This window comes from Leucopleurus acutus (assembly GCF_964270905.1).
Source record: "Leucopleurus acutus genome assembly, chromosome: 21".
Classification (NCBI taxonomy): Eukaryota; Metazoa; Chordata; class Mammalia; order Artiodactyla; family Delphinidae; genus Leucopleurus; species Leucopleurus acutus.
The window spans coordinates 15436915-15464712 of NC_139163.1; the positions used below are offsets into that span (position 1 = coordinate 15436915).

The 27798-nt window shown below is 40.0% G+C and overlaps 1 protein-coding gene across 1 annotated transcript; it reads right to left on the bottom strand.

The window, feature by feature from the left end:
- Nucleotides 1-7498: 7498 nt before the first annotated feature.
- Nucleotides 7499-18519, bottom strand: TRIML2 (tripartite motif family like 2; the record flags this gene model as incomplete). The annotated part of the gene is given in 8 exon segments (XM_082863625.1): nucleotides 7499-8070; nucleotides 11853-11953; nucleotides 12125-12147; nucleotides 14137-14290; nucleotides 14292-14365; nucleotides 15447-15641; nucleotides 17904-17999; nucleotides 18279-18519. Coding segments are annotated over 8 exon segments (1404 nt in total). The 5' UTR covers nucleotides 18468-18519.
- Nucleotides 18520-27798: the final 9279 nt, after the last annotated feature.

Here is a 27798-nt window from a genome sequence, read left to right on the forward strand (position 1 = left end):
CCAGATATGTCTTAAATATCATTTGTTGTCCATTTAAAGGTGATTGGGAAACTATGTGGGATGCCAAATACCAGGTCTTTTCCCTTAAGCAACTTTGCTCTTGGTTCAACGTTCTGTCTTGGGGCAATAGATAAACCTGATTGCCAGTATTTGAGAAGCCAGGTTGGGTAGGGACCTGGGTCTCACTCTTCATTATGCAGGACCTAACTTATTTTCTTTTTCCAGTATGGTTATCTCACCATCAACCAAACATTAAGAAAAAGGCCATTTATTTTTATTTATTTATGCAGTTTATTTTTAACAAGAAGTCCATTTACCAAATATTTAATGAGTGGCTACTGTGGGACATTCACAGTATTTAAGGAGAGAAACACTGGTAAATAAAGATATCTTTTCCAAAGGAAAAAATGTATTCTTTAAGTATACTCTATGAAAGTATGCCTGCATTGTCAAACAAAAAGAATAAGCCACTAACCTTCCACTGGGGAACAAAACCCATCACGTTCTCAACTAGCCAATACATATTTTTGACACAGTGATATTAGGTAGCATCTTCTCTTGGACCTAGTTTTTAAAATGATAGACTTTCGATCCTCGTGTAAGAACTCTCATTTAGAGAAATGTACCCAAAGAGAGGAACTGCAAATGCTTCAAGGCTGAGAAACCATTAACTAAAACAGGGCTCTCAAGAATTTGGATTTTGATACTCATGGGAAAGCCAGGGGGAATTTCCCAGAGTAACCTTCATAGGCTTATGGGGAAATGGCTCTTGGGATTTTTAATTAGTACACAATCTTAACCTATAATGGTCTATTTTTTTTAATTAATTATTTATTTAAATTTTCTTTGGCTGCGTTGGGTCTATCATTGCTGTGTGCGGGCTTTCTCTAGTTTCAGCAAGCGGGGGCTACTCTTCGTTGCAGTGCCCGGGCTTCTCATCGCAGTGGCTTCTCTTGTGGCGGAGCACGGGCTCTAGTCGTGCGGGCTTCAGTAGTTGTGGCTTGCAGGCTCTAGAGCGTAGGCTCAGTAGTTGTGGCGCACAGGCTTAGTTGCTCCACGGCATGTGGGCTCTTCCTAGACCAGGACTTGAACCCGTGTCCCCTGCGTTGGCAGGTGGATTCTTAACCACTGCGCCACCAGGGAAGCCCTTGTAGTGGTCTATTTTTATCTGAGTGGCTATAGCCTCTGTTTAGCAGACACTTTATGTGACCTTTGCCCCTAAGGCCAGAATTACTATATTCCATCCATGCAAGAATAAAATGCTGTACGTGTGTAAACAAAGATCATCTGTTCTTGATGACTGAAAAGGCTTAACTCCTCCTCAGTGGATGCTCTTCTATTTGAAGCAAGTGAGTCAGGCCATGCCTTCATCTCTTCTGGATACATCTCAAGCTTTATACCTGAGCTAGAAAACTAGTCTGCTCTTGGATCAGAATACACTGAGCTGATTTTTAAAATAATGTATTCAGAGACATACTTGGTAATACTTGGTCACTGGATCATGATGAAATGACACTAGAGAAGTCTATTTCATTAGGAGCTGTCATCTTTACAAAAAATAAAAACAAGCAAACAAACAGAAAATAATTCTTAGAGTTCCTTTAGACAAAATTGTACTCCAAAGCTCTAAAGTCAGACTCTCATCCACTCATTGATGTCAGGGATCTGTGTTTTGTTTTCTCACATCAAATACCTAGTGTACAGGGATCACTTAGTATTTGTTGGTTGTCTTTTTCACCATTCATTCAAAGCCCTCGCCATGACGTAGTTTACATTTCCAGAGAGGGAAGACAGATAAGTTAAATACTATTAATTCAGGTAATGATCGATGCTATAAAGGAAATACTATAGAGTGAGAGGTAAGAGAATGAAAGAGGATTAGATAATGTTCAGGGAAGGTTCTTCTTTGTGGAGGGTAGACAGAGGAAGGCAAGAATGAAAGCTACACTTAGTAGGCTACCATGCAGTCTAAACAAGAAAGAGTTTAGACTAGTATGGTAAGAGGGAAGATAGTAAAAAGTTTGAGTTGGGATATATATTGAAGGTAGAGTTAACAGTACTTGCTGATAGACTGAACATAGAATGGGAGCAAAATAAAGGTGTCAATGATTTCCAAAGTAAGTTGAGACAAAGTGAAACTGTGAAGCTCACATAAAACATGGGATGCCACAGAGGTTGGCACATTTGGGAATGTAGTTGGCTCTGACTGGGGGTGGGGAAGACATTTTTAAAAATAAATTTATTTTATTTATCTTTGGCTGCGTTGGGTCTTCACTGCTGCGCACAGGCTTTCTCTAGTTGGGGATAGTGGGGGCTACTCTTCATTGCGATGCTCAGGCTTCTCGTTGCGGTGGCTTCTCTTGTGGAGCATGGGCTCTAGGCACGTGGGCTTCAGTAGCTGTGGCACGTGGGCTCAGTAGTTGTGGCTCGCAGGCTCTAGAGCACAGGCTCAGTAGTTGTGGTGCACGGGCTTAGTTGCTCCACAGCATGTAGGATCTTCCCAAACCAGGGATCGAACCTGTGTTCCCTGCATTGGCAGATGGATTCTTAACCACTGTGCCACCAGGGAAGTCCCGGAGAAGACATTTGATGGATATTCACATGTATTTTTTGTAAGTTTTTGAAAAGAGGCTGGTATGTCACACACCTCCTCCAGTTCCCCAAATCACTCTAGACCCAGGAAACTAGTATCCCTGCCTTTCCCTCCATAACAAGCCATGTAACTCCATGATGAAGATAAGGACAGTATATTCTCAGAGGAAATTCACATTTATAGTCCCTGGACTAAAATCCACTCATGTGTGAAGTTCTGAATCTCAACATCAAACATAGGAATAGCTTTTAGCTTTAGAAATGTCACAGGCCACACAAAGAGTTAAGGAGATTGCAGCCGGTACCCTTAGACCGCTCCCTTTTTCAAATAGAAAACCCACCAGCATCTGGAATCACCACATAGTTCTCCTATCGAAAACAAGAAACACAAATACAGGGTAATCTTTAGCTGATTTCATTAGGATGAACACAAAGCTCATTAAAAGTACTCATTTAGGGAAAAAAAAGCTTACTCACATAAGGTTTCAAAATAGTATACAAATACATAAATACATTTCATGAAAATAATTTTACATTGTCTCCACTGACTGCTTCTTTGGAGAAATGTGAATTTCACTTTCATCTTTACCAGGCCTCAACTTCCCTCACCTTCCCTTCCAGTCAACCTCAGATCTCACTGAATAACTTGAGGGATATATAATCTGGGTGGAAAGAAATGAATAGCTTCGTTTTTCAAGAGTTTGTATCACTGTTTGGTGGTTTTTTTAGTGTATTTTTGATTCAGTAAAATAAAAAACATCTGTCTCTTAGAAGAATCAAATGAGGTAATGCATATAAAGCATTTGGAAGCTTATCTTGCAGATAGTATATGTACAGACTTAAATTTTAATATGTAATATTTAAATTCAACAACGCTTTTGTCACCCTACCACATTCATTTACTGCTGCAGATAATTCCTCTCACTTGGGGGTAAGTTTCTAATCTCACACTTCACTCTCTTCAAGGCAAATGTCCCATTCTGTTGTATACTTTCCAATTTGTCAGGACAGCTAAAATGCAAGCTTCTCCAATTTTTTCCATTCCCCATCCATGTGCTTTTTAACTTCAGTTTACCACTGATGGCATTTATCACATTCTAATCAGGGACTCCAAGAAATCAAAGTTTCAGATCACTTGCCCATTCTCCATGAATTCATTATCTCCTCTATCCGAATTCCTTTTCTTTATCCAAAATCAAAAAAATTAACGGCAGTGAGGGCTTTTCTTCTTTTAGCCCCCAGATTATTTCGGGCAGACTGTCCTGACTCTCAGGGGAAGGTCGCAGGTCTAGACTGGTATGGGCTTAATTCTTAACCCAGAAATGTGTTAGCAGTTCAGCTCTAAAAAATCTCACAACTGAAGTATTCTACAAAGGTGTAAAGAAGTCATTTCGAGTTACAACTACAGAATGGAACCAGATTTTTTACTTAAGTGTTTTGCCCAAGGTACATTTATCATATGCAAAGTGTTCTAAGGGTAGAGATGTGTCCCCAGTGTGGTGGGATAATCCTCCATGTTCTAAAACACTGGAGGCTCCTCCAATGGCCTAAGAGTTCCTAGGTCTTACTTAGCCCAGTTATCCAAGACACAGTTTCTTAAAGTGACCTCCAATTATACCTTTTACCCAATCAACAATCTTCTAAGACAGCCCGCTGACTGGCAGCCCCAGTCATATGAACCACACGTTTACTCATTACTAAAGAAGGCATCCAAGGCTCACCTTAATCTTTGACCTAAAAGCCCACCTCCCCAGCACTATCACCACACATCTTAACCTTTTAAGACTTAAAATTACAAGCCACACAAAAGGCTGGAGTCACTGCCCAAACCAGTTCTCTGTTTGCGTTTACTTTCTTAATCTTGGCTCCATGTTGTAAATCACCCACGGGGTTTTGGAAAAGTGATTCCTGGATTCCAGTACCAGAGATCTTGATGTCATTAGTATGTGGGGGGGTAAAGGGTGATAGGGGGTAAGGGGTGATGATTTAAAAAGAAATCCTCAGGTGCTTACAGGATACACAGAATCTGCAGACCTGCTGCTGTATGTGAAAAACTTTTCATACTAACCCGTCTGCTATGGGTTAAATTGTGTCATCCCCCACCACCCCCCATGCCCCTGCCAAGAATCCTAACCCCCCGTACCTCAGATGCAACCTTATCTGGAAATAGGGTCACTATTAAGTTAAAATGAACCCATACTGTAGGGTGGGCCCCGAACCCAATGTGACTGATGCCCTTATTTATTTTTAAAAAGGCCATGTGTAGAGACAGAGACACAGGGAGGACACCAAGTGAAGACAGAAGCAGAGAAGGGAGTGATGTATCGATAAGACAAAGAACAGGGCTTCCCTGGTGGCGTAGTGGTCGAGAGTCCGCCTGCCGATGCAGGGGACACGGGTTCGTGCCCCAGTCCAGGAAGATCCCACATGCCGCGGAGCGGCTGGGCCCGTGAGCCGTGGCTGCTGAGCCTACGCGTCCGGAGCCTGTGCTCCACAACGGGAGAGGCCACAACAGTGAGAGGCCCGCGTACCGCAAAAAAACAAAAAACAAAAAAAACAAAGAACAAAGATTTCCAGCAAACCACCAGAAGCTAGGAGAGAGGCATGCAACCATCTTCAGAAGGAAACGGCCCTGCGAACACCTTCATTTCTACCCTTCAGAACTATGAAAAAAGGCATTTCTGTTGCTTAAGCCACCCCGTTTGTGGTACTTCGTTATGGCTGCCCTAACAAACTAAACCACCAGTTCACCTGAATTTATTTACTGACCTTTTCATTTTGACATGGGTGCACCTCCCTTTCAAGACTTTACCCAATAACCATCACCCACCCAGCTCCATAATACAACACTACTTACTGCTTTTTCCTCACTTTCAATATGTATTTGAGAATTTATGTGCTAAGGACTGTTTAACACAAGATAAAACAATGAACAGAAACAAGCACAGTCCTTACTCTCATGGAATTTAGTCTAGTGGGAAAGGCAATCAAAGAATCGTCCAAATAAATACAAAATTGCAACTGTGCTTTGCATAAAAGAAGCTGTAACTGATGCAATGATGTCCCAGGATTCTCCCTTGTTAAGTTTGTCAAGGAGGGCTGCTTTGAGGAGCAACACTTAAGCTGAATTAGTGAAAAAGGGGAGAGTGGTGACTGAAGTCAGGGAAGTGTATGTGCAAAGTCTCTGTGACTGGTGGAAGGATACACTAGGCATCCATTTATTCAGAGGGTCAGTAGGCTGTGCTAAAGTATTATTTTCAAAGGCTAAAATCATGATCCTCATACAAATATTGACAGTGATATGTCAAAGATTTTGCTCAACTCAGTAATTAGTTAGGGAACCAGTTAGAGAGTAAAGTTTGTTGCAAGAGAAATGAGAAGCAGTTTAAATAAAATTGCTTAGGGTAGATCCAAAACTGGTTAATACTCTACATGGTAATAAAACCAAAACCTTTAAGGATTTCTTTCTACCAGATAATTCTTCGAGTTAACATGTAACTTCAGTGTCTGGGTTCTCATCAGCTGATAACTACCAAAGTCAATCGCAGATGCATTTTCCTAAATAATTTAAATAATCTTTTTGTGTTGGTTAGACAATGTCTCAGACTGACATTGGTAGGACATGCTGCATTCTCTCTTGGTTTCTAAGTTTGGGAAAATAGTTCTTAAGAGTCAAAGCTGTGGAGGCAGGAGAAATTTGAGGTAAGATGAAGGTGAAGATTTAGACTCATATATACAATTATTATTAAATTCTCACATTTCCCTATAAAGTAAATCGTCATCTTTCCCACAGGAAATTGGGAAGGGGTTTGAGAACCATTGCTCTGAGTTCTAAATCTCAATGTTTCAAATGATCATCTAACTTCCAGCTCACTCACCTGAGCTAAACCCCACTTCTCAGATCAGGGCTACTCTCCCCTTAAGTCTTGTGATTTGATGTGAAGATATGCAATGACTTTTTCCAGGCTTACATTTTTTACAAATTTGAGACAGAGCTTGCTTTTAAAATGATGATCCAGGTTTAATTCTTTACCCTTGTCACTTACTAGATACTTAACAGCTATGTGACTTTAGGAAAATTAAATCACCTCTGAGCCTCAGCTTCTACATTTGAACAATAAAGATCAATACACACTTATAGGTTGTTAAAAACATAAAGGGAGATACACTATGATAAAAGTCCCTCTAATAAATATTTTTGTTGTCTTTTCAGCATTGTATGACCACCCCTGAACAAGACTCTAGCAAAAAATTTTCAGTTGATTATCAAATAGAGAAAGTTGAAGGCAAATATAAGACACCACTACAACATTACTTAATGTAATAGTTTTTCAAAGCAGTGAACTATCAGGCTTCTTTTAAGAAATCTAATTTTCCTTGTAAGAGAGAAGTTGGATACTTGAAATATTTTTAAAATACATTTTCTGCAACACCTCCTCCCCACTGAGATAAGGTATCCAGGGAACTTAAGTTGTCCTCTATTTGGAGTGATGTTAGAAGTCTTGACAATGTCAGGAATAGGATGTCTCCATTCTACATGTCACTCTGATGATAGCCTCAAATCTAAAGTCTTGATTATACCCAATTCTGTTTTCAGAAATCTCTAGAGTCCTTAACCTAGTCTTAAGGATCCCAGACTATTTCCGTCTCTAATTTCCCAATCTTATGCTGCATAGGCATTTGCTGTTCTAATTAACGTGGAGCCCTTCAGTTATTATCATCCATGATTCAGGTTAAATGTAACCTCTTCCACGAAATGCGTGTTGAAAGCCACATGAATGCAAAGGCTCTGGGGTGTTAACCTGGGTTCCAACTCAAGTGCTAAAAATCTTTTATTGGATTACTTTGTAAAATAATTTATATAAAGTCATGCTTGTAATATTCTGGCCTCTTGTGGTCTTAGATTTCACACCAAAGAAGGTTGAGGGCTAAAAGTACCATTACAAGAAGAAACATGAGGGAGGCAGATGCTCAGAGAGTCTGAATTCATGCCTCTATTTGAAATACAAAGAGAAAATACAGGCCTGAGAGCTCCTTGGAAGGCGAGATCAGAGAAATTATAGATGAGGGATCTCTTTGTCACATCATAGAAGGATATCTGGCCATACTCATAGTCCAGGAAAACTCCAACTCTGTGCATTTGCTCTCTCCAGGAAACCCTTTTTAAAGGGGGAAAAGCCCAGAAAGTATAATCAGTTCCCATAATGGATCCTGTGAATAAGACTTTATCTCCGGAAGCACTTCTGCTGGCAGAGCTTCCGTGTACGCCCAGCTGCCACTGTGTTGCCTTTTCCACATCCACCTCCCAGTAGTGCCGCCCTGAGGTGAAGCTCTCCACACCCAACACAGTGGCGCTGAAGTCAAATCTCTCTGGGTGACTGGGTACATCCTGCTGCACATTTCTGAGTCTCACGCTTCTCAGATCCTCAGATAAGACCAGACAGGGATGAGCTCTCTTAGGGTCCAAAGTTATAGGTCCTGCAGGGAGAAAGAAATTTAGTTAACCTAGGGGCTTGTCAGTACCAGAGACTGATGATTTCTAACATGCAGGGGCTTCCTCATGAGTGGGCACGGGTCTCAGGCACAGATATGGGAGATGCAATCTAGGAGAGCCAGATAAAGGGACCCGGGCTTCCCTGGTGGCGCAGTGGTTGAGAGTCCGCCTGCCGATGCAGGGGACACGGGTTCGTGCCCTGGTCCGGGAAGATCCCACATGCCGCAGAGTGGCTGGGCCCGTGAGCCATGGCCGCTGAGCCTGCGTGTCCGGAGCCTGTGCTCCGCAACGGGAGAGGCCACAACAGTGAGAGGCCCGCGTACCGCAAAAAAAAAAAAAAAAGTAAGCAGATAAAGGGACCCCTAAGCTCTGTTTCAAGAAATGGGGGAATTTCCTGGTGGCCTAGTGGTTATGACTCCCGTGCTTCCAATGCCAAAAAAGAAAAAAAAAGAAATGGACATCACAGAGGAACAAAGTCAATAAGATAATGGAAGGAGATAAAAATGAAATCTATCTGAGGAAGAAGAACAAAACAATGAATAATGAACTACGGAGAGGTTTAGAAATACCTCTCAAAACAGAAAGGAATTCTGCCAGGCTATAAAAATGACCTGATACTCAGTCCTAGCCCAGTATCACCTGAGACCCAACTCTAGTCCCTAAAGATCTTCTCCAAGCCTGGAACAGCCAGAAACATTAAGTCTTCTAATAGACCAGTTAATTCATGGCTCTATCCTGTGACTGAACTGCTTTCTTCATCTTAAATATCACCAAGATGTGACAGATACTTAGAAACTGCTGCCAGCAGGCCCTTAATATTGAGTAAATCAAAAGAGAACATATCAGAGGCCAGAAATCCTGTGAGAATCCTCCAGAAAAATCAAGCTGAGATCAAGAACGCTCACTGTGATTTCTTATATGTGAATGAAAGTGGTATGCGCCTTCATATCGCTAACTGTTCCTTCTCATTTCTTTCTGTTCAACTTTTAAATATTCTGATTTCTCAGGGATTGGTCCTGGGTCTTACTTTTCACTACTTGTATTCTTTTCCCCTGAGTGCCTTTATATAGCCTCAGTTTTAAATATCTTCTATATGTTCATGACTTACTCCATAAAAAAGTTGACAAATACCAGTTGAACAAAACGCAGAAATTTCAAACATACTCCATCCAAAATGGAACTCCAAACCTATCCCTTCCCAGTTTCTACTTTTCAGTAGAACATTTATTGCTTTATAGTTGCTCAAGCCATAAACCTGTAGTAGTCCTTGATTTCTTTCTTTAACATCTAATCCAGCAGCAAGTTTTATGGGCAAATGAACTTAAATCTCTGCACTTAATTCATATCATTATTAAAGTGGTCTTAAAAGCCACAAGCCTTGAATTTTAAATTTCAACTTGTCCCAGGCTCCTAGTATTTCCAGAAGACTGGCAGAAATAAATGCAGATTTTCTCTAGAAGTATGTACACCTTCATTTCTGTCCTCAAAGAACTTCTAAAAATAATATTTAAGGAAAAAAGGAAAGCTTACTATTAAAAAAATCATTAACCACACACTCAAAGTAAAAAAGTACTACTGAGTGAGACTAGCAGAAATAAATCTGAAGGACTTCCCTGGTGGCGCAGTGGTTACGAATCCGCCTGCCATTGCAGGGGACATGGGTTTGATCCCTAGTCTGGGAAGATATCACACACTACGGAGCAACTAAGCCCGTGTGCCACAACGACTGAGCCTGCGCTCTAGAGCCTGTGAGCCACAACTACTGAGCCCACATGCCGCAACTACTGAAGCCTGCATGCCTAGAGCCTGTGCTCTGCAACAAAAGAAGCCACTGCAATGAGAAGCCAGTGCACTACAACAAAGAGTAGCCCCCGCTTGCAGCAACGAAGACCCAATGCAGCCAAAAATAATAAATGAATAAATTTATTTTTAAAAAATCTGAAGAATTTTACATACTGGAATTGCCAGGCACAAACTCTACAATAATTTTTGCTTACTATGCTTAAAAAAAAAAAGAAAAACTTAAAAGTATCTACAGAATATAGGAAACTAAAGAAAGCAAGACTAAGTGGATTTGACAAAGAACTAAATACATTATCTAGAAATAGAAATAAAATGTATTAAATAAAGTGCCAATGGATTACAAGAAAGCTACAGAAAAATATGTCTCATTAGCATAAATGTAAAAATTCTTTAAAAACCATTACTACATTGAATCTGGCAATATGTAAAATGGCTAAAACATTATTACCAAGAGTTTATCTTGGGAATGCAAGGGTGGTTCAACATATGAAGCAAATATAATTCACCATATCAATATATAAAGGAAAAAAATAAATATTTTGGTAGATACAGAAAAAAGCATCTAATAAATTCAACATCTGTTCATGATACAAAGTTTTAGTGAATCAGGAGTAGACAGGGAACTTCCTCAACTTGACAAAAGACAACTATGAAAAACCTACAGCTAACGTTAAACTTAAAGGTGAAAAACAATGCTTTCTTTCTTCCTAAGATCAGGAAGAAGGTAGATGATTCTCACCACTCCTATTCATCATATTGAAGGCGCTAGTAAGTGCAAAAGGTAAGAAGAATACAGAAAAGTCTTACAGAAAGGAAGAAAAAAATTGTCTATATTTATAGGTTACTTGAATATCTTTGTAGAGAATCCCCTCAAAATCTATAAAAGTCACTAGATCTAATAAATCAGTTTAGCACAGTTGTAAGATACAATGTCAATCAATATACACAAATGAATATTTCTATATACCATCGATAAACTAGAAATAAATAAAATTTCAATTAGAAGTTGATATTTAATTCCATGAATAGAACTAAAAAATACTTAGGTATCTAATTAAATATGTACAATATTAGCTGAAAACTACAAAACACTGTTGAGAGAAATCAAAGATGACCTAAATAAAGGGAGATATACCACCATATCCCTAAATTGTTCTATAGATTCAGTGTAATACCAATCAAAACCCCAGCAGGTTTTTTGTAGATGCCAACAAGCTCATTTTAAAATTTATGTGAAGAATTTAGAGTAGCCAAAATTATTTTTGAAGGAACAAATCTGAAGAACTCACAGTGCCCAATTTTAAGACTTTTTGTAGAGTAATCAATCAAGCCAACGTGGTATTAGCAAAAGGATAGATACAATGATCAATGGACCTATTAGACTTGACGTAGATCTGCTCATATGTGCCCACGGATTTTTAACAAATGATGTTGGAACAACTGGATACATACATGTACTAAAAGAGGAGGGGAGTTGTACCATATCTCGAATCGTACATAAATATAACTTTAGGGGTCCCACTGGCAGTCCAGTGGTTAAGACCCTGTGCTTCCACTGGTTTGATCCCTGGTCAGGGCACTAAGATTCTGCATGCCACACAGTGCAGCCAAAAAACAACTTTAAATGAACACACAACTTTAAATGAACAATAGACCTAAATGCAAAAACTAAAACTGTAAAAATTCTAGAAAGAAATCTTTGTTGGGGTAAAAAAAGATTTCTTAGGACACAAAAAGCACACACCATTTAAAAAAGAAAAAGGTAACTTCAAAATCTAAAACTTCTGCTCTTCAAAAGACACTATTAGGCAAATGAAAATATAAACCACAGGAGAGAAATATTTGCAAATAGAGTCGTTTTAAATCCTTAAGCTATCTGGAATTTCACTTATGGTAGGATGTTCATTTTATCCTCAAATACAAATGTAAAGTGTCCTGTGATCATGGATGTGTGTCAACTCACTTTGCAGCACTTCTAGCATTTTGCTCATTCCTGTTATTTGGCATAAACTCAGGTCTGTGATTCGGGCGGGCTCTAGACACTGAAGCAGTAGGGACTCACTCCTGTTAAAGAAAGGACAATCTCAGTTACCTGTGTAGACCGCAGGCCCCTCCATCCAGAGGATGGATCTCATTACATGGCCTTGCTATCCGCACCCCAACATCTCTAACCCCTGTGTGCTCACAAATCAGATTGTGAATCTGACCTAAGTGTTTCCAAAATGAATAACTTACCTTTCCAAAGAATATCTTGCATTCTATGGGGTGAAAAGAGACAAAATTACTAGCGGGTATTTAAGCCAAGCCTTTTGTGAATTGTGCTCGTGAAAGTATTTTCTCTTATAATAATGAAACTCGATTTCCATGTAATTTCTTCAGCCTCATGGTGCTAATTCTCAGATACCAAAGTTCGACACTGAATAGGAAAAGTCAGAAAAATGCTTGAAATCACTGTTATATTCCCAAGGGATTTAATCTTCTATACCTCAAATTCACAATGCTCCACATTCAAATTCTGCCCGTCTATTTGCTTTCTGTCCTGGGGCTGGCAGGAATTGAGCCTGCTGCCCCACGTCCTCCGCCCAGGCTTCCTGCAGCCACAGAGACAAGCGTAGCCTCATGGGGTGGGGGGGCGGGCTCTGGGGGTCCCTGCCCCAGGAGAGTCCACCTGTGGGAAGCGTGGGCTTTGTTCCCCGAAGAGGGTCCTGCTGAGCCCTGGGTGGCAGGGCGGGGGTACATCTGGGACACCCTGGGCCCCAGCCAGCCCTGTGGTGACCCACTCAGGCCTTGGGCAGATGCAGGAAGGGGGGGACCCGGGGGCGCACGGGACGGGGCCACTGACCCACGCTGGGTGTGGGAATGGGCCTTTGTGTGGCCGCAAGTGCTTCTGTCCCCTGTGGGTGTTGGGGCGTGGGTGTTCCTGGGCGGGTGGGAACCCAGGGGCGGCCGGTGGAGGGGCAGGGCGCCCTCGGAGACTCCTGAGAGGCAGCGGGTTCAGGACCTGGGGGTGGCGGGCCCAGTAGGCCCAGAAGGAAGCCCCCTGTGGGGAGGGGCTGGGGGGGGCCTGGCAGGTGGCAGGGGTGGGAGCCACGGGCATGGTGGGGCACCCAGACCCTGGGGTTGCCGGCTGCCCTGTTCTTCAGCCCCTGAAACAGAGGTTCCCGGACTCCAGGGCCTTGTGATTGATTGAGGCCCCCGGGGCATTTCTGCAATGGGGCTCTGTCTTGCTGTTTATCTTCTTGGAATTTAAAGTTGGAAAGATTTAGAAATTGCTCTTTAGTCATTCATTTAAAACAATAATAAACTCATTAGTTATTAAAAAACAAACAAACAACAAAATAATTGAGCCTGCTAAGCTGGGGATAGTGGCTGGAACCAGGTCAGGAACTGAACATAACTCGGTCACACCTATCTGCACTGTCTGGAACTACGCATGGCTCTAGAACAGAACCTAAGGATTTATGTGCAGGGGCTTCTCAGAGTACTCATATTGCAAATGTGGGCTTGGCAGAAGGATATAAACAGTCTTCAAAAGATAAAAATTTACTTTTTGAAAATAGTAATGCATGTTACTCAACAAAATTTAAAATACACAATACTGGGAATTCCCTGGGGGTCCAGTGGTTAGGACTCTGCACTCTCACTGCCAAGGGCCCAGGTTCAGTCCCTGGTTGGGGAACTAAGATCCCACAAGCTGCGCAGCCTGGCCAAAAATAAAAAAATAAAAACTACAAAGAATCAAAACAGTTTAAAAAACAAACAATACTATACAAGTAAGTCTCACCCTTGTTTCCCAAGGTTACTGCTGATTACTATGTTTGTGTTTATTTTGCCAGAGGTTGTCTGAATGTTAATGAGCATATATGCTTATACATATTCTCTAAATAACAAAAAGTTTTCTGTATGTTTTTTTCACTTAATGAGATATCCTGAAGATAATCTTTTAGTGCATTTAGAACTGCTTTACTCGTTTTTTTATGGTTGCAGAATATTCTATCGTAGGGATACATCATAATTTGACTAACCAATTATTTACCTTATTAAAGGACATCTCAATTCATATTTACTACTGATCGGTGAAGCAGCTCTATACATACTATGATTTTATAATGAGTCATAATGCTTTTGGTAGCCTTCACGTATGACTGAAGATCACTGGGTACTGTGTTCTAGAACTGGCCCCTAATAAGTACTGTCCACTTCTCATTTCTCAAATACTGTAGTGAAGGTTATTCCCAGAATCTTACCTGGAGCAACGCTGAGGCAGATTGCCCACACTTCTTCTCCAGCTCTGTGGTGACCTTCTGGAGGCCGCAGATCTGTTCAGAGAGCCTGACTTCACTCTCCCTCAGTTTACTCATGTTCTCTCTCCCCAAACAGTTCAGTCTCTGCAGAAGCATCCTTATTACTATTCAACAGCTGACAATTTCTCTTATTCACTAATTCAACCATCTCTTTAAAAATCTGCTTTACTGCCTGCCACCCCAGAAACAGAAATAATTAGACAAGGCCAGGATATTCCTCTGTGTCAAGCAAGACACCTCAATAGAAACTTGATTCTTTGACACAATATATTTATGTTGATGTGGACAGTATCCACATAGTCTACTTAATCAGTTCACAACCTGGACCTAAAACAGATCACTTTTTTTTGCTGTGCAGTTTTGTTCAGGAAGTTTCCTATTTCCTTCATTAAATTAAAACTATGAATTATTATAATTTAATTAAAAATTAAATTCACTGATGAGAATAAAATAGATAATCAAACCAAAAAGGATACCAGTTTCCTTTCTATCCTTGCAAAGAAGCTCCACCTAGTTAAATACATGAATGTTCCATGTTATGTTTTTCTTAACTTAAGTGATATCATACTCCACTGTTGATCTGACAGCTTGCTTTTTTCTTAATAAATAATATGCTCTTGGAGAGCATTCCTTATCTATACATATAGAGCCATGTTATCTTTTCTAAATGCTGAAGAGCATTCCATTGTATGTCCTGTACAATGTAGTTCATGAGTCCAACATTGATGGATACAGGTTGTATGTACTCTCTTCCTATCAACAAATATTATAGTAACACCTAATACTTACATTACACAATAATGTACACACATACAAACACTATTTAAAGAGCTTTATGTAGATTATCACACTGAAGCCTCACAACAATGTTATGAACTAAGGGCTATTATCCTCATTTTACAGCTAAGGAAACCAAGTCAGAGGTTAAGCAACATGTCTAAGGTCACCTAGAGGCTAGTAAATTGCAGAACCCAGATACGAATCTCATCAATCTGGCTTCAAAGACTACCTCAAAGCCACGGCTCTATACTGAATTAATTTTACCGCACTTCCTTACCCACGTGTCTTTTTATATGCATGTAAGTATATTTGCGAGATAAATTATCAGAAATAGAATTGCTGGATGACTATATCCCTTCTTTTAATAGATCCATGGTTGTCAGTGGATGTCTTATTCTAGAATTGACATACTGTTCAGCTCTTCTTTCTCTCATTTCCCAAATATTGTTAGGATGCCATGTTTCACATCTCACCTGTAGTATTTCCTGGAACTTCTCCTTTAGCTTTGTGGCAAACTCCATCAGTTGGTTCTGACTGGCTTCTCTCAAGTTCAGGTTGAATCCGCACCCTTGTGGACTCTGGAAGTTCACTTTGTTTTCTTCAATCATCAACCAGAACCTTATCCTATATTCAGACTCAATCATCGCTTTAAAATTCTGTTCTTCTTCCTTCACCATAGATGACAGAATTCAGGTTAAACACCACAGATAAATACCTATGGTTACTTTCCATCTATAATTTTAATATAAAGACAAGGAAATATAAAAGTACAGGGGAAGAAGTAACAGATACATAATACAAAGGACAAAGAGAATTTCAGAGTCAACATCAGCCAAGACATCACTACTATCTTAGGACATGAAATGCAGATGAAGAAATGTTAATTGACTTAGAAAACTGAGGAATCTATACAACCTCAGTGACCAAAAAGGAGACCAGGAAAACCAGAAGGCAGCACCAATGGCTTTTGCTGCTTTGGATAGGGGGTGTGAGATGCTTTGGATAGGGGGTGTGAGAAAAGAGGAATCAAAAGGTGACTCTAGGGTTTTTAGACAAAGAATACAGTTGCCAAAACATAGAAAGGAAAAGTACGGAAGGGATAGGCTCCAGAAGTGGGGAGGGTATCAGCAGCTGAGTGTGGGATATGTCAATTTTGATTAGTCAGTTAGCCATCCAAGGAGAGATGCTAGGCAGGAAGTTGGACATGAAAACCCACCACCGGGAAGTCTGAGCTAAAGACATCCATTGGGAGTAGTCAGTTTAATGACCATATTTAACCTCCTGAGACTCTGTGGAGTCAAGATTTATCAAGAACCTGACTATTCTCACCACTTCTACCACCCCTCCCCCGCAGTTCACCATTACTTGTCCTTGACTATTGCAAAGAGTCCCCTTCAGGTCCCCCCACCTGTGCTCTCACCCTTCTACAGTCTTATTCTCATTCAGCAGCTAGACTATTCCTACGAAAATGGAAGTTAGATCACATTACTGCTCTGTTCAAAAGTTTCCACTGGCTTCCTTTTTTCATTAAAAAATAATAAATTTTTAAAAAGAGAGAAAAAAGAAAAGAAAATCAACTTCCTTATAAGATGTGGCCTTCTGATCTCATCACCTATTAGCCTCCACTTCCTTCATAACCCCAACCAAGGACACACCAGTCTTGAGATCTTTGTACTTGCCCTTCCCTCTGCCTAGAATATTCTTCCCATGACTGCACAGCTCACTTCCTCACCTCCTCGAGTCTTCTCAAAACCAATTTTGGAATGACAAGGTCCTTATCACTTTGTTTAAAAGTACATCTCATCACTCTTTCCTGTTTTTTTAAATAAAATGTACAGCACTTAACAATGTAACATACTACACATTTTACTTGTTTACCTCCACTAGAATGTCAATTGTACAAGGCCAGGATTGTTTGTTTTGTTTTTCTTTTCACTACTGTATCCCCAGCACCTAGCATAGCTCCTGGCAAACAGTGGGACCCCAATATTTGTTAATATATGGTGCTTGGAGCTGAAAAAAATGCCTACCATCCTCAACTGGATGAGAATCTAGTATAACTAGCAGAACAGTTACATATGAAGGGAGGGTCTGAAATTAGAAGTGAAATGTGCATAATGGATGGTGATTCCTCAATTTGAATAGTAATTCTTTATTTTTTTTTTTATTGAAGTATAGTTGACACAATGTTGTGTTAGTTTCAGGTGTACAGCAAAGTGACTCAGTTACACATGTATTTCTCAGATTCTTCTCCCTATATATAAAATATGTATATTTATAGATCTAAATATATATATGTTTTATATATAGTACTGTATATGTTAATCCCAAACTCCTAATTTATACCCCCCCACCCTGGAATAGTAATTCCTAAATTGCCCTTTAAATGGCTTCAGGATTTACATGGCCACCAAAAAAAGTACATAAGATGCTCATTCTCCTATGGCATTGTTATAAACTGTGCTATCAGTCTTTGCCAATAAGGGATGCAAATGCCATCTCACTAACAAATTTAATATAGTTAATTTGTATTTCTCTTACCATGAGCTTATGGACCAATTCAGTATGTTCAAAAGATATCTGCATTTTCTTTTCTGTGAACTCTCATGTCTGATCATTTTTCTGTGGAGTTTCTAGTCTTTTGCTCATTGACTTTTTTTTTGGCTGTGCGGCATGTGGGATCTTAGTTCCCCAATCAGGGTTAGAACCCATGCCCCCTACAGTGGGAGCCTGGAGTGTTAACCACTGGACCACCAGGGAAGTCCCCTGCTTATTGACTTTTAAGAGCTTTTTACACGTGAAGAAATTAACACTTTTCCTACCTATGGATTTCAAGTAGTTTTTCCTGCTTTGTCATTTGATTGTGTTTATATTATTTGCTATCCAACATTATGGGTAATTTCCCCCTAAGGATCAAGATAAGCACTGACCTGCATCATCACCATTCTTTCTTGCTCATCAGCCAATATGCTTTTAGCTACTTCAAGTTTCTCCTTCAATGTGTTCAATATCTCCTGGAATAACTTCTGCAGAGAAATATATCACAGAATTCCAGGTAAAGTAATTGCTTTACAACAGATAGATTCCTAACCTTAAACAACTGAAAGGCCAATAGCCCTGACTACAATGTTTTCCTAGCCTTGAAGTTGAAGGTCTAAATATGGTACTTATCTAGTATTCTTTGATAAACATCAACTAAGGGAATGGTCTTGGAGGATCAGAATATCTGTCCTCCAAATAAATAAGGTAATAAATAAGAGGAGGCAGCCAGAATGACAGTGGTCTGGGATCTGCATGAAGCTTACCCTATAATTCTCAGCAGCCTCTTGTACTCCATATACCACATGATTCTTGTGCTCCTGGGACGTGAAGTACTTGTCACAAAGCGTGATTTGGTCATCATGGCAGAACCGCAGTGGTGGCTCCAGATGTATCTCATAGTGGGCATCTTCTGGGATTTCTTGCTCTAACTGGGAGCGGAGCCTTTTGGACATGCCGGCAGGTGGCCCTAGTTGAAAATTGGGCTGCTTCTGATGTGGAATACACCTCCCCGTACTCTGAAAAGAAAAAGAGTGGCAGTGTTCTAGTGCATACACTTGTTAACCTCAGTCCGCAGTCAAGCGTCAGCAGCTCAGTGCATCCTGGACTCCTCAAATCCAGCAAATCTTTGGCAGCCACGTGCTTGGGAAAGGAGACAGGAGTTACATGAACGATCAAGTTTCCTAAGAATTTCAAGCAATTGGTTGAAAATTATTTACAAGTGACAACACAGCAAGCCACCTCCCTGCAAGTCATTAAAAAAAAAAAAGAGGGACTTCCCTGGTGGTCCAGTGGTTAAGACTAAGCCCTTACACTGCAGGGGGCACGGATCAGGGAACTAAGATCCCACCTGCCATGCGGCATGGCCTTAAAAAAAAGAAAAAAGAAAAGAAAAAAAATGGTGCTCAAAGAAGACACACTGCTGCAAAGAGCATGAGAGGAACTTAAGAGCTTCCGGGACTAAGGGGAGGCAGAGGCAGAGCCTAGCCTCAGGTCGCAAATTAAAGGAATCACTCACCCAGTGCTTGCACGAGCCAAAAAGCAAGGTCCTCCTTGTATGCCTCCTTAAACCATAGAAAGGTGAGGCAACGGGTTACCACGTTTAAGGAAGGGCTTACTTTCAGATTTCAAGGTGCGCATACATGAGAAAAGCGCCCTTTTGGCTCCCTAAGTGCGCATGCGCCTGAGTGAGGTAAGGCAAGTTTTGCGCCCGAAGCCCAAAGCACGTCTCACTAGAGACTTGGCCATTAAAAGGTGTTCGTTTAAAAAGTAAATAGGGCTTCCCTAGTGGCACAGTGGTTAAGAATCCGCCTACCAATGCAGGGGACAAGGGTTTAAACCCTGGTCCGGGAAGTTACCACATGGTGCAGAGCAACGAAGCCCGTGCGCCACAACTACTGAGCCTGCGCTCTAGAGCCCGCGAGCCACAACTACGGAAGCCCGCGTGCCTAGAGCCCGTGCTTCTCAAGAGGAGAAGCCAACGCAATGAGAAGCCCACGCCCTGCACCGAGGAGTAGCCAGCGGCTCGCTGCAACTAGAGAAAGCACGCACGCAGCAAGGAAGACCCAACGCAGCCAAAACAAACAAATAAATAAATAAAATAGATTTTAAAATAAATAAATAAATAAAACAACCCCCCCAAATAAATAAAACCTTTTCAAAAATAGTAAAGCGAAATTGCACACATTTATATGTACATATACATATATTTTTTCATATATACATGTATATATGTACATATGCACAGATATACATATGTACATACAGATTTTAAGGAAACAGAACAAGGGATCTATAATCTCTTACATCCAGATAATTCTGATTACCTTTGAGCAACAATTCTACCTTTTCACTAGAAACATTTTAATTATATTCTTAAAATGTATTACCTACTGAATTTGGGAATCTCCTTCCCAATAAAGAATTGCCTTAGTTTCCTTCTTTAATCCCATCTCTAGCCGTTGTTGGGTGACACCATAACACCGAGTATTAATTGATCAAAATTCTCTAATTTACATCTGCCCATTCCATCTCATTAGCCAGTTCTTTTGACAATAGCTCTTGAAAGGAATTGACCTGCCAGAGCGCAGAACTCCCAAACTTCCATTTCTGGATTTATTAGCTTCTTCTGCCTCTCACACTCTCAATTCCACCCAAACTTGATCATCAACCAATCAATCTCTTCGCCCTCTTTTAATTGTTAAGATATGCAAAACTTCAAAAAAAATGTCTGAAGTTGTTACTCTTATATACGTGATGACACTTATTTTTTTAGGGTACATATTAAAGCAGCAGACTTGATTTGCCTTTTCACCGTGTTGACATTTGCACTGATAGTCGATAAAACTGCTGGTGTCTTACCATTAATCAAGGAAGTAGCACCATAGTCATTTATTGTATTTTTTAAATCTCTACCTATTTCCATGCTCCCAGTTTAAAAGAAAAAAAAAAAAGCCTGTTTTACTTAAGAACATTCTTATTTCTTGATGCAATAGTAAAGTATTAAATCTCAACCCTGAGTACAAGACTTAGCATTCTGGGTGACAAGATGGAAAATATGTGTAAAGCATTTATGCTGCATATGGAAAAACAATGGTTGTCTCACAAAAAAGCATTTTCTATGATTGTTTGAGTTGTAAGCCATACTAGTGGCGTTTTTTCATAGGTCATTTTTAGTAGAAAGAACAAATGAGACAAACTGTGGTCATTCAGATGTAGTGATTTGGAAAGACATTTTCTCAAACACTGACAGAATGACCCTGTCATTTCAAGGAAACCAAGTGAGTGTATTAGTTCCCAATGATAAAATTGGAGCTTTAAAGCAAAAATGAGAGTTTTGGAAAACTTGTATCTACTATTCTAAGCTTGACAGTTTCCCACTACTTGGTCTTTTCTGATGAAATTGGTAGCAATATTAACAACTGGGTTTTTTTTGCTATTGCATAATGAAATGTGTCAACATTTGGAAAATCTGCAAATTCGGTGAACCAATTGTTTTCCAAAAGACCAATGCATGATGTTACAAGATTATGCAAGGGTAAAGTGAACTCAAAGTATAAGACAGATCAATGGATTTTAATGTTACAGAGGACAAATGTTCATTAATATAATTTCAAAAAAAAGAAAAACACAATTATCTGAAAAAGGTATTAGAATGCTCTCCCCTTTTCCAACTATGTATTCGTGTGAGGATAGATTTTCTTCCTGTACGTCAACTAAAATAACATTGCAATAGGGCTTCCCTGGTGGCGCAGTGGTTAAGAATCTGCCTGCCAATGCAGGGGACATGGGTTCGAGCCCTGGTCCGGGAAGATCCCACATGCCGCGGAGCAACTAAGCCCATGAGCCACAACTACTGAGCCTGCGCTCTAGAGCTCGCAAGCCACAACTACTGAGCCCGCGTGCTGCAACTACGGAAGCCTGTATGCCTAGAGCCTGTGCTTTGCAACAAGAGAAGCCACTGCAATGAGAAGCGCGCGCACCGCAAGGAACAGTAGCCCCTGCTCGCCTCCACTAGAGAAAAGCCCATGCACAGCAACAGAGACCCAAGGCAGCCAAAAATAAAATAATAAAATAAATTTTAAAATAAATAAAATTAAAAATATTTATTAAAAAAAAAAAACACTGCTGGGCTTCCCTGGTGGCACAGTGGTTGAGAATCTGCCTGCCAATTCAGGGGACACGGGTTCGAGCCCTGGTCTGGGAAGATCCCACATGCCGCGAGCAACTAGGCCCATGAGCCACAACTACTGAGCCTGCGCGTCTGGAGCCTGTGGTCCGCAACAAGAGAGGCCGCGACAGGGAGAGGCCCGCGCACCGCGATGAAGAGTGGCCTCCGCTTGCCGCAACTAGAGAAAGCCCTCGCCCAGAAACGAAGACCCAACACAGCCAAAAATAAATAAATAAATATTTTTTTAAAAACTATAAACAAAACACACTGCAATAGATGGAATGCTGGAGTAGATATAAACGAAAAATTAAAGAGATTTGCAAAATTGTAAAACCATGCCACTTGTCTCGAGAATTATTCAGAAAAGTTTCTTCATAAAAATGTTATATTTATTTTTAATATTTCTTAAAAGTTCTAATTATGAATACAGTAATGCACCTGTAATTCTGGTACATTTTGCCAGATTCCCAACAACAAAGATCATGTAATTTTGCATTTCAAACAACCTGAGGTGTCAAACTTCACTTGGTCAGTGAGAAATTGTATCCTTATTTATAGCTTGCATTTATTTTATTATTAATAAAGCTATTATTTTCATATGCTTAAGAGCCATTTTCATTTCTTTTTCTATGAACCATGTTTAAGCCTTTCAGCTGTTTTTTCCTACCAGGTTTTTGGTCTTTTTTCTTAATTTTAAGATATACACTGAAAGGATTATCTGCTTATTATACAAATTGCAAATATTTTCTCTCTATGTATCATTTGGATTTGAATTTACTTCAATTTTTTCTTGCTGGGTCCTTCAAACCCTTGTGGCTTCTCTTGTCTTGCCTCCCTGAACTTGTCCTAGACTGGAAAAAAAAAAAAAAAACTGATCAGTTACAAAAAATGAAGAAGTTTAGAAAGCCAGTAGTCACTCCTGGCTTTATCTTACTTGAGCTCTCAGCAGTCAACATAATTGGCCAGGACCCTCCTCTTGGAATGGTTTCTTCTCTTTGGATTCAAGATCATGTAAATGACATCCCTCCTACGTTACTCGTCTGTTTCCCAGCATTCTTTTTTGGCTTGGAATCCTCTTGAGCCTCTAAGTTTGGGTGTTCTTCCAGGGTCAGTTCTTGTCCCTTGCCTTATTCTAGTTCCAATGTCTCCCAGGTAATCACATTTACTTCTAAAAGTTTAAGTACCACTCTCCAATTTAAGCTTCTGCCCAGACCCAGAACTCCCAACTCATTTGCAGTTAAGTCTAATAAGCATCCCACCTAACTATAACATTATTCGGATTTCAATATTCAGAAGCCTTCCCTTCCCCCAACTTACTTTAAAATTTCATCATTAAGTTTAAGCCACCATCATTTCATCATCTCAACTAGTTCATATTCAACCCTGTCCCACTCCTGTCTCCAACTCCTCAGCTTAACAACCAGAATATTAATTTAAAACCTAAATCAGGTTTCTAATCATTTCTAACAACTTTCCATGGCATTTAGGATACAGTCCAAATGACTAACAGTCCTAGATGGTCTGGCCTCCTGCCCGCATTTAATCTCACCTATAGCTTTCCTCCAACCATTGTCCATTCCAACTACGACAAATTTATCTGTGCTCTTTCCGCTTCCCCAGCTGGCCATGCTTTTCTCTCAAGATTCTGCCATTCCAGCTCCTTCTTTCCTCCCTACAGTTCTCAGCTCAAACACCACTTCCTCAGAGAGGCCTTTCTGTAACTGCCCAACTTGAAATACCTTCCTACCATTCATAATCATTTTCTTTGTATCTATTTTACCTAATAATATTTTTAGACATATTTTAAATCAAACCAGCACAAAGGGAAATCAGGAGCAGAGAATAGAGATTACATATTTTTACAGAAACCAAGAGAAAGCAAAGTAGAATAATTTGTCTCATGAGTATAATTTTATCTATGTGCCAAATTCATACCTATCCCTGTTTTTCCCAATTTTATTTATTTTTTGGCCCTGGCTTTCTCACTTACCCTTTTATACCATTCCATGGCATATATATTTTTAAAGCTTCCATAAATATTAAAATCAAGTTTAGGTAGTTAAAGAAAACCATGATTAAGGAAATGATCTTCAGAGAAAAGCTTACCTTTCTTTGTAATCCTAGGTATTTCCTTCAGGGAAAATAGCTAGAAAAATGGAGACTGAAGAGCTTTCGTCTGTTCAGCTACTCCCTTAATCCCTCCCTCTCCCCATCAGGTAGAAAACCTGTGAAGTTTCAAATCCTATGCATATAATAAATCTACGACAGTGGTCGTCAAACTTCAGGGAGCAGTAGAATCATCTCAGCTTCATTCAAACAGAGTTCTGCGCCCCACCCTGAGAGTCTCTGTTAGGACAGATCTGAGGTGGAGTCTTAATTTACATTTTAATGCGTTCCTAAAAAATACTGAATAGCCAGGGACTTTGTTCAGGAGTTTCAATCTGTAGATGGGTGGATATTTTGTTCTTTGCTATATCTCCAAGGTCTTTTTAAGGGGCTACTATCTGGTAGGCACTCACTATATAAGTTTTTGTTTGTTTTTCGTTTTTCATGAACATCCTGGATACAGTAACAATTTCACAGGGAGAGATTCTTCTCTAAGCCATTACCCTAGAACCTCATAGTGTTCCTTCCTTAGCCATACCATTTAATCTTAAGCTGTTAGATACAATAGTTTCATTAGAAGATGATGCCTGATTTCATTGTTTCCAGAATGTTTGCTGAAAGAAGTGATCACTGCATTATTTGTAGATAGAAAAGAGTAGAAATAACTGCCTGATTGAGGAATGTGTCACAGATGGGAGGTCAGGGGACAATCTCAGATAGTTCACGGTTGACCTCAGTGGAAGGAAAATCTGCACAGCTTCCCAAGTTTTATAATTCTGTCTCTGGTAGGTTTTATATTTTATTTGTTTTTGCCTCAGTCAATTCCCTGCTGATCAAACATCAGTGCCTGGTTTTTTGTTGTTGTGGTTTTCAAACTGCTGACGGGATGATGAAAAAATTCTTCTGCTTGCTATCTGACCTTCCAAAACCTGGTTCCACCCTGTGGAATCTTAAGTACCTCCTTTCCCCTTATCTCAAACAACACTCCCCACACACACCCTCTTCTCCTTCAAGTAAATCACATTCTTTTCTGTGTGTCCCTCCCTCCTCAGCCTTCTTTTCTACTCAGTCTACCTTTTTTCTTTTAAGCTTGGATGCAGCCAACTTCTGTGAAGATTATATCAATTACCTGGTCGTTTATTCTTATCATCCTGAGCTTTTGTAATTTATATGATTTCATTCTGGTAGGAAAACATTGTAACCTTTGAATCAAAGGGTTAAACATCAAGCAAAATTCTCATATCTTGGAGTCTTGTAAGGTCCATCTTAGACTCTAAGTAAATAGTAAATTATTCTGGAAGACTGTAGACTGTGTTTTAACTAAGATAATTCTATAAATAGCACTATGTGACACAGTGTGCTAGGCTCTTTTTAAATCTCTATATTTCCCACAATCCTGTGAGGTATGTGGTATCAATACATTTTACTGCTGATAAAGCTCATGATTTTGAGGTTAAGTAGTTGATCCAGAACACTCAGTACAGAAAATTTGAATCACAGCCAAATTTCATAATACTTCCTTACCTCTATTAAATGTTAACTAAAAATTTTACCAATTTATAAAAGAAAATGCCTCAAATTTAAATTACAGTTTACCACAAGATACTTTCATAGGCCTCCAGTAACAATGGTATAGTCAATAACTTCAATTGTTTGACTTAAAAATCTCCCCTGGGGCTTCCCTGGTGGCGCAGTGGTTGAGAATCTGCCTGCCAGTGCAGGGGACACGGGTTCCAGCCCTGGTCTGGGAAGATCCCACATGCCGCAGAGCAACTGGGCCCGTGAGCCACAACTACTGAGCCTGCGCGTCTGGAGCCTGTGCTCCGCAACAAGAGAGGCCATGATAGTGAGAGGCCCGTGCACCGTGATGAAGAGTGGCCCCTGCTTGCCGCAACTAGAGAAAGCCCTCGCACAGAAACGAAGACCCAACACAGCCAAAAATAAATAAATAAATTAATTAATTTTTAAAAAATCTCCCCTAAGCATTAAATTCTTGTGATAAATTAAGCTTATAAAAATAGTAAACCTGGAGTTTTAAAATATTACAGTGCTTTGTATATATTTGGGTCCCCACTTAAAATCACAAATCTTAAGTCAGTGACTCAATTGTATATTTCAGATTGGAGTTACATGGCTATTACCATAAGCTATGTACTCCTAAACATTAGGAATGACACTAAATAGATTTTTACATGTTCAATACCAAAATATTAAGAGTCTGGTTGTGATTGGTTAAAAGTACTGTACTAACCTACTAGGAAATAATTAGCTCCTAGGTTAAGTGAGGTTACATTTGGCTGGAAACTTCCATTGGGCATGAGCACTGAGGCTGCAGGTATCCAGGGTACCCATCAAGCAAACTGACATCTTATCTTGATTCTGATAAATACCTTCCTACGTGATTATTTTGCAGTTCCTTTTCACCCTGCATAGTGTGGTACAGTGACCAGCTAGGTCTGCCAGGGTGCTCAGTAGGATCTTGTCAGAGACCCTGGTGGGACTCTAAACGTTATTCACTGTGTTAGCAGCCCCATAGCTTTCTGTTTCTGAAACTGAAAACATGCCTCCCTTCTCAAGAACATATACACATTATTTGATAGATTCTTCCATGAGTTATTTCCTCGATTCAATAGAGTTATCTGTCTTTCATTTAAATCTAGCTTGATCTTGATGGAATGCCACATTTTTTAATTAGGCATTTCTGCTATGTTGTACGTTTTCTTAAAAATTCAAGACACCTTACATTCTGCCAAATCATGCACTAATAGTGTTTGTATAAGTGTTGGAGCAAAATGCTCAATCACTATACAATTTTTTTGGGGGGGGCCAAGAGGCATGCAGGATCTTTGTTTCCCAACCAGGGGTTGAACCCGTGCCCTGCAATGGAAGCATGAAGTCTTAGCCACAGGACTGCCAGGGAAGTCCCCAATCAGTATACAACTTGAACCAGATGTTTATTACAACATTAACAGCCATTAAAAAAAATGTAGTACAGTCAAAGACAACAACACAAAAACAGTTACCTGTTGAACCAGCTTTTTTAAAGAGTCAAAGTTATTTGGTAGAAGTTTAGCGGAGGATTGAGGGTGTGGAGTTAAGGCAGCAAGGGCAAAATGCACAGAGGAACAACAAAATAAGCATCTCAAAGATGGTATCTGGTTAAACCGAGCCAAGAAGACTCTAGGGTGAATGGTCATCATGGTAGTGGAGAGGTTACCACACTGATGGCTCGCTGCATTTGGCTATATTAGTGTACTTCACCTTCAACTGTTCTTACCTGGCGCAAAACTTCAACATGATGGGAAAAAGTCACGTTTGAATCAATGTGATTTTCTTGTCACAACTCCTTTTTTTTGTATCATAGAACATGCTATTTCTAGTCCTACAGTCAATTTCTAGTCCTAATAAGACAATTCCCAAGGATGTCTGATATCTAATAAAACCTTGAACTTCCCCTGTTTTCTAGGATCATTCCAACCTATATGACTCAGTTTACATATTCTTCCTGGGCAGCTATCTGCTCCTTAGTCTTCAGTTACCATCTGTATGCTAAATATTCATCTCTAGTTTAGTTCTTTCTACTGATTTTTAGACTCTCAGGTTTGAGTATGTTGATTGTTGGAAATCTCTGTTCAGAGATCATGCAGGTACCTCAGAGTCAACAAATCCAGAATACGCACATATGCTTCTAGCCCCATTCTCTTCCTATGAAAAAGCCAACAATATCCACTCAGTTGTTCAAAGATATCTGTATTATCAGTGTCTATTTTCTCCATACTTCTATAGTTGTCTCAGCTATTGCTATGGCCTAAATATTTGTATCCTCCCCAAATTTATGTTAAAATCCTAACCCCCCAATGTGATGGTATTAGGAGGTGGGGGCCTTTGGGAGGTGATGAGGTCATGAGGGTGAAGCCCTGATGAATGGGATTAGTGCTAAAAGAGATCCCACAGAGCTCCCTAATCCCTTCTGTGTGAAGACACAGTGAGAACCAGAAGAAGGTCCTTAT